The following is an 11,570-nucleotide window of genomic DNA, read 5'->3' as shown; positions in this document are numbered from 1 at the left end:
AGAGCACAAACCAGGAGCAGTTAGGCATTTATTTTATCACACTTAGCACCAGTTAAATATCATGCTTTACACCCTCAAATACAGACCAGGCAGAAATATCGAAAATATTTCTAAATCCATAAAGTTTCCTTTTCTGTTTCCCATTTTGGGGGGTGTTATCTTTTTATTTGTTTCTTTGTTTTAAAAAGGCCTGTCCTGGGCCAAAAGATACAGGTGGATTCCAAAAAAAGAAAACATAATGTAGTAAAGTGATTATTTATAGAGATGTGGCGGAGGCTAACGGCTGAACAAAAATGTTGAGAGAGGATGGGAAGCCATCTTCCCCCAACCCAGAGCCTGAAGAACAAGGGGATGGGAATGGAACTGCTGGCCCAATGTGGGGTGGATCCAGGGGACAGAGGACAGGAGGTAGCCCCTGTGGACCTGAAGTGGCGAGAGTCGGAGAAGACACACCCCACCGTTTCTGTCCCTCCATCCTCTGCTCTTCCAGCAACCTGAATTCACAAGGCAGCTGCCTGGGTTGCAGAACTGGGCAGAGATGGCCACAAATCAGTATGGCCACAGATTGTGAGAATGGACACTAACCAGCACAGCGAGAATTTGTGACTTTTTTGTTTGCATTTTTAATTTACTTGGAATTTTCCTCTTTTTAAAAGTTGATTGATTTATTTGAAAGGCAATATGGCAGAGGCGGGGGAAGGAGGGAGGGAGGGAAAGAGGGAGGGAGAGAGATAGACAGGTAGACAGATCCTCCATTAACCAGGTCACTCCCCAAATGGCCTCAACAGCCAGACTAGACCAGGCTAAAGCCAGGAGCCAGGAACTCCATCTGGGTCTCGCACATGGGTGGCTGGGGCCCAAGCACTTGGACCATCTTCTGCTGGCTTCCAGGTACATTAGCAGGACGCTGAATCAGAAACAGAGCAGCTAGGACTCAAACTGGAACTGTGATAAGAGATTCTGGTGTTCCAAGTGGCAGCTTAATCCATTGAACTACAACACTTGCCCTGGAATAGTTTTTTTTTTTTTTAAAGATTTTATTTATTTATTTGACAGGTAGAGTTACAGACAGTGAGAGGGAGAGATAGAGAGAAAGGTCTTCCTTCCGTTGGTTCACTCCCCAAATGGCCGCTATGGCCAGCACTGTGCCAATCTGAAGCCAGGAGCCAGGTGCTTCTTCGGGGTCTTCCATGTGGGTACAGGGGCCCAAGCACTTGGGCCATCTTCTACTGCCTTTCCGGGCCACAGCAGAGAGCTGGATTGGAAGTGGAGCAGCTAGGACTAGAACCAGTGCCCATATGGGATGCTGGCACCGCAGGTGGAGGATTAACCTACTGCGCCACGGTGCCGTCCCCTCTTCTTCTTCGTTTTTTTTTTTTTTGTGTGTGTTTGTTTGTTTGTTTGTTTTTAATGTGGTATATAACAAAGATGAGAGTTTTTAAAATTTTATTTATTTATTTAAAAGGCAGGCAAGAGGGAGGGTGGAAGGGGAAGGAGAGAGAGAGGGGGAGAGAGAGAGAGAGAGAGAGAGAAAGAGAGAAAGGATTCACCCAAATACCTGTAATTGTAGGAGCTGAGCCAGGAGATAGAAACTCAATTCAGGTCTCCCACATGAGTGGCAGGGACCCAAGTACCTAAACCATTACTGTTACCTCCCAAGGTGTGCATCAGCAGGAAGCTTGAATCAGGAGTGGAGCTGGGACTCAAACCAGGCACTCCAATATGAGATGCAGGTGTCTCACATGGCGTCCTGACCCCCATGCCAAATGCCTGCCACACTCCTCTTGTTTTGATTATTTCTTCTAGGGAAGAAACCACCTAAAACTTTTCTTCTGATTTTTTTTTTAATATTTATTTTTGATTAATTTTGAAAGGCAAAGTTACAGAGAGAGGAGGAGGGACACAGAGAGAGCTTCCATCCACTAGTCCTTTCCTCCAAATGGCTGCAACGGCTAGGCTGGGCCATGCCAAAGCCAGAAGCCAGGAGCTTCTTCCAGGTTTAATACATGGGTGCAGGGGCCCAAGTACTTAGGCCACCTTCCACTGATTTTCCCAGGTGCTTTTGCTGGGAGCTGGATCGGAAGTGGAGCAGCTGGGACTCACACCAATGCCCATATGGGATGCAGGCGTTGTAGGCAGAGGAGGCTTCACCTTCGACACCACAGCACCAGCCCCTCTTCTGATTCTTGTACTGACTGGGTTCTGCTGGGCTATCCTTCTGCTAAAGTCTCAACCGGAGGGAGGTGCATCTGGGTTAAAATGGCTGAGAAGGGTCATTCATAAGGCTAACAGCCAGTACTGCCTGTTGGCTGGGAGCTTAGCTACACTGTCAACCAAAGAGCTTTGGCTCCCCAGGGGGACTTCTTCATGTGATGGCTAAAGTACTCAGGTCCCTGCCACCCTGGAGGGAGACCTGGGTTGGCTCCTGGCTCCAACCCAGTTCCAGGCTCTTATGGAGTGAACCAGCAGATGGAAGGTATTTCTCTTCTCTCTCTCTTTCTCTATCTCTCTACCTTTCAGATAAATAAATTTTTTTCAAAAGGGAAGAAGTCCAAATATTTAATTCTAATAAGTGGATAGATTAAATAAATTTACTACAAGACACATTATCTGATTATATTTTTAAAAATAGCTATATATAACTGCTTTTAAAAGACACACTTAAGACTACTTTGAATATTTAAGAAAAAATATGCCTTGTAAATAGTACAACAAAAAAGTAGTGTTTTCCAGCAAAACCAAATTTAAGGCTAAAAGCATAAAATAGGAATAAAATGCAGATCTACACAAGAATATAAGAAATAGCACAATAGAGATAAATTGTATTTTAAACTTCTAATTATATAAACTTATAACAACATAACCTTGAAATATACAAGATGACCAGAATTATTTTAAACAATAGAAAAATGCCCATTCATACTGAGAAAATTTAAATCTGTACGTTTTGAATAACCATCAGGAAAAAAAATTAAGAAGAGCATAGAGTATATGAACAACAAATTTTAAATGTATGTAACAGGGGCCAGCACTGTGGCGTAACGGGTAAAACAACCGTCTGCAGTGCCGGCATCCCATATGGGCGGCAGTTCGAAACCCAGTTGCTCCACTTCTGATCCAGCTCTCTGATATGGCCTGGTAAACAGTAGAAGATGGCCCAAGTCCTTGGGCCCCTGTACCCACATGGGAGACCTGGAAGAAGCTCCTAGCTCCTGGCTTCGGATCGGCGCAGCTTCGGCCGTTGTGGCCAATTGGGGAGTGAACCAGCAGATGGAAGATCTTTCTCTCTCTCTGCCTCTCCTTCTCTCTCTGTATAACTCTGACTTTCAAATAAATAAATCTTTAAAAAAAATTTGTAACATATAGGCCATTTTATCTTGCACCTTGTATTTTTATTACATTTGTCCTTGAGGTTAGAAAACAGGATTATATTACATATGTTAAACAATAGAAGAAATGTAACTGTGAGTTATCAGGATCACTTATTTTTCAAATTTAAAATACAGTATGTGTTATTTTTGCAGAGATGGGACAGCTGGTCAACTCAGTTGCTAAAACAAAGTTATTTGGGCCGGTGCCACAGCTCACTTGGCTAATCCTCTGCCTGAGGTGCCGGCACCCCGGGTTCTAGTCCCAGTTGGAGTGCTGAATTCTGTCCCAGATGTTCCTCTTCCAGTCCAGCTGTGGCCCAGGAGTGCAGTGGAGGATGGCCCAAGTGCCTGGGCCCTGCACCCGCATGGGAGACCAGGAGGAGGCATCTGGCTCCTGGCTTCGGATCGGCACAGTGAACCGGCCGTAGCAGCCATTTGAGGGGTGAACCAACAGAAGGAAGACCTTTCTGTCTGTCTCTCTCTCACTGTCTAACTCGGCCTGTCAAAAAAAAAAAAACGTTATTTTCCAAGTGTAATATGTGAGGTGTAACAGTACACCTAATCAACTTTGTAGTTCTTTCTCATTGATTATTTGACAAGCCTCTGAAGAGAAAAATGATCATTAGTGAAAATGAGATTTTTGTTCAGCGTGAGGAACAAATGGGGGTATTTTCAGCTGAGGTTGTGTGCCATTTGTGTTTTCTTTTTTTTTAAGATTTATTTATTTGAATGGCAGAGGTACAGAGAGGCAGAGGCAGAGAGAGAGAAAGAGAGAGAGGTCTTCCATCTGCTGGTTCACTCCCCAAATGGCCACCACAGCTGGAACTGGGCCGATCCAAAGTCAGGAGCCAAGAACTTCTTGATGGTCCCCACATGGGGAAGACTTGGACCATCTTCTGCTGCTTTCCCAGGCCATAGCAGAGAGCTGGATTGGAAGTGGGTCAGCCGGCCTTGAACCAGCAGCTATATGGAATACTGGCACTGCAGGCAGTGGCTTTACCCACTACGCCACAGTGCCAGCCCCTGCCATTCATGTTTTCCAAAACAACTTTTTGATATGCTAAGGGCCATGAACAGCAGTTTTCAGACATTCACATCAATATGAACCAACACAAGACCTCTCAACTGATTTTTGTTGTTGTTGTTAATTACTGCTGGAGCTAATGTTGTGACATAGTGGGTAAAGCTGCCACCTGTGACACTGGCATCCCATATGGGCACCAGTTTGAGTCCCAGCTGCTCCACTTCCTGTCCAGCTCCCTGCTAATATGTTTAGCAGGGGTGGGGGGAGCAGCAGCGGAGACAGCTCAAGTGCTTGGTCCCCTGCCACCTACTTGGGAGACCTGGATAAAGCTCCTGGCTTTGGTCTGGTCCAGCTCTGGCCATTGTGGCCATCTGGGGAGTGATCCAGTGAATGGAAGATATTTCTCTCTGTGTGTGTCTTTCCCTCTCTCTGTAACTCTGACTTTCAAAATAAACAAATCTTTAAAAATAAGAAATGAAGAATGCTTACTCATAGACTGACTGTCATAATCCCATTATATATTTTGTACATAAGGCATCAGGATGTGATGCTGTTGTCCCCTTCACCCAACCACAGTGGCAACCATGCCCACTTACACAATCCATTCCAGGGCCAAGAGGCTGTGCCTCCAGAAAAGGCTTAGAGGAATCAGCAGAAAAAAAATTTTTATCCAAATCCTTGATCCTGGCCATTTTTGTTCCTTATACCCAGAGTCTCTTCCCTACCTCATTAAGGCCCACAAAAGTATCCAGTTGTGAAGCAAGACCAAAAAACATCTTTGAATTGCCCTCATCAGAAGCAGACAGCTTTATATAATAAACAAAGATGTAAGTAAGTAAATAAATAACAACTTTGGTCCACAGTTTACAGGAAAAGGAAATCCTGGAGAAGTTTAAGAGGAATGACCTTGTACCTAAATAGATTAAAAATTAAATCAAAATATACGGTGATATTGGGTCCTTAAAATTTGAACACAATATATGGTGCAGTGGCAATAGATGCCGTAGACAGTCTGATTTGCCTGACAGTCCCTTTCTGTAGTTCTAGGTTTGAGGTATGTTGGATGCAAACACCACGCCCCCTCTCCTCCCCACCCCACCCCCCGCCCCCAGCTGCCGTCTTAAAGGTATTGCCTACCTCCCAGACCACACTGCTGCCACCTTTGCCAGCACCTGTGCCAAGCATCTTAAGGCAGGAGTTGCAGCCCTGGGCTTCTTCTCCCTACCCCAAGCCCTAACCTCGCTGAGTCATCCCTCTGCCCTCAGCAGATGAAATGTCACACCATGTGGGTGTGGTTTCCGGAGCAACCAGCACGCGGTTGGATGACACAAGCCAGAAGTGCAGCCGAGTCTATTCCCTGTGAGCAGAACTGGAGGAATGGGAAATTGGATAGAGCTGGGCACATGAGAGCAATGCCTTCTTCAGTCCCTTGTGGGCCACTCCAAGATTTAATTTCTTCCAGAAGAGGACTTCTCCGGGGAGCAGTTCCATGTGCTGAGTCACTATCCCCGCTGAGTCGCTTCATAGCCCACAGGGACACAGTGCCCAGCATGGTAATGTGTCACACCCCAGTGCTGCCTGTTGGCTTCTTGCCTCGTGTCCTTTATTTTCTCACCTATACCATCCTGGACTAGCATTTCCCAAATACAGTTATCAGCTCTTCAATTCTTGTTTCAGGCTCTTAAAATGTTATATATATTTTTAAAGATTTATTTATTTATTTGAAAGTCAGAGTTACAGCGAGAAAGGGAGAGACAGAGAGATCTGCCTGCTGGTTTACTCCCCAAAATGTTCTTTAAAAAGGTTTTGTTTAGGGGCCAGCATTGTGGTATAGTGCCTGCATCCCATATGGATGTTGGCTGCTCCACTTCTGATTCAGCTCCCTGCTAATGTGCCTGGAAAGGCTGCAAGGAATGACCCAAGTACTTGGGCCCCTGTACTCACGTGGGAGGCCTAGAAGAAGCTCCTGGCTTCGGATCGGCCAGCTCTGGCCATTGTGGCCATTTGGGGAGTGAACCAGTAGATGGAATATTTCTACTCCCCCCCCCCTACTCCTCCCTGTAACTCTGCCTTTCAAGTAAATAAGTAAATTTTTTAAGGGGTTTGGTGTAAGAGAACAGTGTGCCCACAGGAATTTTACTGGGGTGCTGGCTATTTTCCCCTGGCTCCCAGGAGTCACCGTCTGCTTTCCTCTGCCTGCGTTCTGCCCTGGGAAGCTGTTGAAGTCTGTCAACAGGGCCCTGGGGTTGCTGTTGGGATCTTGTCAAGGGACTAACCTCCCCCCAGGAGACTGGAAGGGGAAATTGTTCTCCTGGTTGTCTCCCTGAGAGAGTCACCTTGGGCTGGTTGTGTCTCTCAGATGAAAGTCACAGCTGGAAGTCTGCTCTATCTGACTTTCCTCTCTCTGGCATTTCAATTTGCTTTTTTCTAAGATTTATTTATTTTATTTGGAAGGCAGAGTTACAGAGAGACAGAGACAGAGACAGAGATTTTCCATCTTCTAGTTCACTCCCCAAATGGCCACAGCAGCTGGAGCTGAGAAGCCAAACCGAAGCCAGGATCAGGAGCTTCTTCCAGGTCTCCCACGTGGATACAGGGACCCAAGCACTTGGGCTGTCTTCTGCTGCTTTCCCAAGCACATCAGTAGAGAGCAGCCAGGAACTGCAGGTGGTAGCTTAATCTGCTATGCCACAGCCCCTGGTATTTCAGTTTCTGAGAACTCCTTCCTCTCTCCTCCCTTGAGACTTTGGGGACAGGAAAGCCCCACAGGACCACCCTCAGTCTAATGCACTTTGCTTTGTGGCTCCTCTACTCCCTGCCTCCTCCTTTGCAATTAGTCTCTTTACAGAGAAGCCTTATTTGAACTATTCCAATCTGTGAATATGTTTCCCGTTGGGACCAAGAGTGAAAAGGAATGGCTAAATGATAAACTCAGTGTACATAAACTGTGTTGGGAGAGCAAACAGCCAACACAAATCAGTTAATGTTTGGTCGCAAAGGAACGTGCACCATTTTTTTTAAAATAACTTAAAATGTCAAGCCATCAGGATTAGGGTGAGGGTAGGAAACAGAATCCATTGCCTGAAGGGATTTGAATAAAGGGACTAGGTAAGAGAGGATGAGCAGTGGAAAAGGAATCAGTGAGGGATGGTGAAGCAGCAGGAACAAGAGCAAACATAAAGAAACATAACACAGGGCCCAGTGAGAGTGGGAGCCTGGGAGAGACAGTGGGGGAAGGATCAGGCCCTGCTGGAGCTTCAGTCTGCGGAATGGCAAGAACCGTCCCCACCTTTCTCCCCACCGGCCCACCAAGCTCTCTCCCATCCTCACTTCCAGTTGGTGCCTCCCATTGTCTGAACCCAATCAGAAACTAGAAAGATGTGGCCCATTTGGGTCACTTGCTTGGACTCAGAGTAAGGTTGGGAAGGGCAGAGAATGGGTTTGAGTTGTTGAGAGGGGGAGGACAACAGATAATAGCCAGGGCAATGAAGGTATCTGGCTCCATGCAGATAAAATCCAAACTTTATGAAATCAATATTTAATATTTTTCTTTTATTATCAGAGAGAGACAGAGAAAGAGAAAGAGAATCTACTCATTAGGTCATTCCCCAAATGCCTCCAACAGCCCAGGCTAGAGCTGAGGTCTGGAGTTGGGAATTCAATCCAGGTCTCCCACATGCGTGGCAGGAACCCAAGTACTTGAACTGTCACGCTTTCTCCCAGAGTCCATACTGGTAGGGCTAGTTCCACCATTGCAAGCATTTGGGGGAGTGAACCAGCAGATAGGAGCCCTCTCTTTCTCTTTCTCCCTCTCAAATAGTTAACTTTTTAAAAACATACCCCAAGGAAAAAAAATACACATCAGGGATGTGTTTAATTTAATTTTCATTTGTAATGAGATGTGTCCTAGCAGTGGCTCCTTGTGGTAGTAATTTCACTTCCTGAACCTTCCTAGAGTGAGATCAAGGTCTGTAAGAGGGCTTTTGTCTGTTTCTTACAATGCTGATCTGTTTCACACTCTTCTGATAGGAAAGAATAACAATCTAATGTGAGATATATGGTTTCTTGGTTGTTATCATATTAGATCTGGACTCCCACTGACTACTATTAACTTTGTTAGGCTGCAAAGCTGCTCTGTGTATTTGCCTTCTCAAACAAAATTTTGTGCTTAGAGTTGGATGCACAGACCTCACTGTATAGGCACTAACCTTGAATAAATACCTAAATAAATATATAGCTTCAAAATCCTTTCAGTTTAACTAGATGCTAAGAAAGCATCCATCTCAGATGATATTTGTTTTCCAAAGCCCTTGGAGAACTCTTCATGTCTTTCACGTTTTGACTTGAACTACAAGTGAGGCACCACAGGGGAGCACAGTGATACTGTCAGCAGTCTGCATTGACTCCGGTGCCTTCCACACCCCCTGTTCCTCTTCTATTCTTAGCCTTGTCTTGGGCACATTGTCAGCTCACATTGGGTGCATGGTAAAAGGAAAGTAGCTACTTCCTCTGAAGAAATATTTAGTATGTACAGAATGAGATAGCAAAGCTTTGGAATGTTACAGCCCAGCTGCTGTCGGCAGTACTCCTAAAGCAAATTCTTGACCTCCCCCAACGTCTCAACCCTGTGAGTCAAAGCAGCAGTTTGGGAGAATTTGAGCACCAATCATCAGACAGCTGTGTAACTGCAGGGCTCTGTGCAAGCTCAGGTGTCGCAGCTTCCCCTGGTTACTGGGCTATTTAAAGCTAAGGATTAAGCAGAGATAGCAGATGCATTACATTTTGCCATCTTCTGAATCAAAACTCTCAAGTAGCATCTAAATAGCAAAGATTGAAACTCACTATCTACAGCAATTGAGCCACTTAAAGTGGTTTCCTAAACTTAGTATTAATCTCTAAGAGGATGGGTTAATTCCTATAATATTAATATTTCATAAGTAGCCAAAGAACAGATGCTATTTTTAAATGCTTCAGATAGGATTCAACTTAGCACAGAAAAAAAAGGAAGTACATATTTGAACTTTTGAAAAATAAGATGAGTATCTGAAATTCCAACTAAAGTTGAAAGCAGTAATAATTGATTCATAAACAGATTTTGGATCTAGTTTCCAAGCACTGAATCTTAACTTTCAGGCTTTTTTTTTTTTTTTACAAAGCTCCACTCTCCCATGAGATTACACTGAAAATAAAGGCTTATCAGGTGAAGGAAATCACTCTGCTATTTTTTTTTTCTTAGCAATCAAAAAGGTTTTCATAAAATGGGTAATTTCTTCCATGAGTACAGCTCCATAGCCACCAATTATTGTAAACACAGCCTCTCTGACATTGTATTAGAATAAGCAATTCCAATGTCTATCTAGTATCAAACTACAGTCGCCTAAATTTTCAGCATTTCCATTGTGAGGATAGCATCAGTCTGAGCCACACAATCAGATCTAACCATTTCCCTGCCCTAGTAAGAATAAGAAAGACAACTTCAACATACCAGGAACTGTGTAATTATTTTTTAATCTTCATAAAAATCCTAGTAAGTCACTGCAAACGTGGGTCATACAAGCACTCCCATGGTACCACTGGCTGGACTGAATCTGTTCATGTCACGTGAACCGGAACCGAAGGCTTCACTTGGTCCCTACTGGATCCTTCAATTCCACCACCAAAATCCCATCATGGCAGAGGATGGCGGACAAATCTTTGGTTTCAACGCCATCTGGCAGTTTGTACTGCCGGGTGAAGCTTCTGGAGATAAAACCGTGCTCGTCCATTCTGGTTCCGTGCTGAGCCTTAATCAGCAGCCAGCCCTCGAAGGTCTGGATGATGATGTCTTCGGGGAGGAACTGGACCACATCCAGCAGGATCTGAAAGCGAGATTTGCTTCCTTGGGGCGGCAGCTCTGCCGGTGCTGAGTCCGCGGCAGGGCACTGTGCTGCCCTGGCTTTTCTGAGGTCCACGATGCTTGGTCCCGGCAATGCATACAAAGCATGATCCAGCCTGCAGTCCTCCAACCCTCGAGCTTCAAACTCCTCCTGGTAACGCACTGGAGTCTCTATGAGGTGCCTCAAAATGATTTTTGCCATAATGGAGGCAAAAAAAACAGCTTCCTTTTCAGTCTGCTTTGCCTTTGGTCTGCCTGAGCCAGTGGCCAACTCTTGTAGCCGCCTACTGACTGGATCCCTGTCCAGGCAGCTCTGCGTTCCTGGCCACTTAATTAGGCCGGAATCAGACCACGCACGCCCTCTTGTCTTTTCTCACACGCTGACAATGAATGCCTATTTATAGATCATGTTTCCCAGTTGCATTCAGAAGGCAGCCTGCACAAGCTGCCCGGGCAAGGGCTGTGCTTCCATTCTCAGCTTTCCTTGGCAAATGTGTCTGCCTTGCTGACTTCAAGCAAAAAAAGAGAGTAGGAATCAGAAAGAGTGATTTGCAAACTATCCTTGGGGAGTGCTTTCCCTTTGGGACCTACAATGATCTAAAGAAACAGGACTTCCTAGAACAGTGCAGAGAGAAGCATGTTAACATCTGTTAGCATGGCCCAGTACTGCCTTCACCCTCCTCTAGCTGCAAAGCTAGGAAGAGAATCTAGCCACAACTGGAGAATTAAGACACACACAAATTCAAGTCTCAAACATCCCGCAAACTCTCAGTCCTCAGTCTTGTACATTTCCTTTTATCTTTTGGTCTTTTGGGCTTAAGGGACATCTGAGTTTATTTACATTTGATGCATCAGAATTAAGATCAGATGAGTAAGTGAGATGAGCCTGGGATCAGAGAATGGGGAATCTTAGTCATGTAAGTAGAGTCACCTGGGAGAGAAAAAAAAAGTCAAAGCTTTGAACTAGTTCATGTTAAAGTCCAAAAAGCAAACAAACAAAACTGGGGACTAATCTAATCACATCTCTCCTATTGAATTGATAAAACTAAATTACTGTGGCGTAGCTGGTAAAGCCACCGCCTGTGGTAATGGCATCCCTTATGGGCACTGGTTCAAGTCCCAGCTGCTGCACTTCCGATCCAGCTCTATGCTGTGGCCTGGGAAAGCAGTGGAAGATGGCCCAAGTCCTTGGGGCCCTGAACCTGCGTGGGAGACATGGAGGAAGCTCCAGGCTCCTGGCTTCAGATAGGTGCAGCTCCGGCAGTTGTGGCCATTTAGAGAATGAACCAGTGGATGGAAG

The 11,570-nt window shown here is 45.2% G+C and overlaps 1 protein-coding gene across 1 annotated transcript; it reads right to left on the bottom strand.

Moving 5' to 3' along the window:
- Positions 1-9,925: 9,925 nt before the first annotated feature.
- On the bottom strand, positions 9,926-10,554 carry HSPB3 (heat shock protein family B (small) member 3). The gene has a single exon (XM_062212256.1). It carries the CDS (start codon positions 10,470-10,472, stop codon positions 10,017-10,019), a length of 456 nt encoding a protein of 151 aa, XP_062068240.1. The 5' UTR covers positions 10,473-10,554; the 3' UTR covers positions 9,926-10,016.
- Between the last annotated feature and the right edge of the window lie 1,016 nt (positions 10,555-11,570).

The sequence above is a fragment of the Lepus europaeus genome, chromosome 15 (assembly GCF_033115175.1).
Source record: "Lepus europaeus isolate LE1 chromosome 15, mLepTim1.pri, whole genome shotgun sequence".
Taxonomy (NCBI): domain Eukaryota; kingdom Metazoa; phylum Chordata; class Mammalia; order Lagomorpha; family Leporidae; genus Lepus; species Lepus europaeus.
This window is presented reverse-complemented; position numbering and strand designations above follow the sequence as displayed.

Excerpts from the sequence above, each read along its gene's own strand:
- HSPB3 (XM_062212256.1), bottom strand. The coding sequence starts at position 10,472 with ATGGCAAAAATCATTTTGAGGCACCTCATAGAGACTCCAGTGCGTTAC.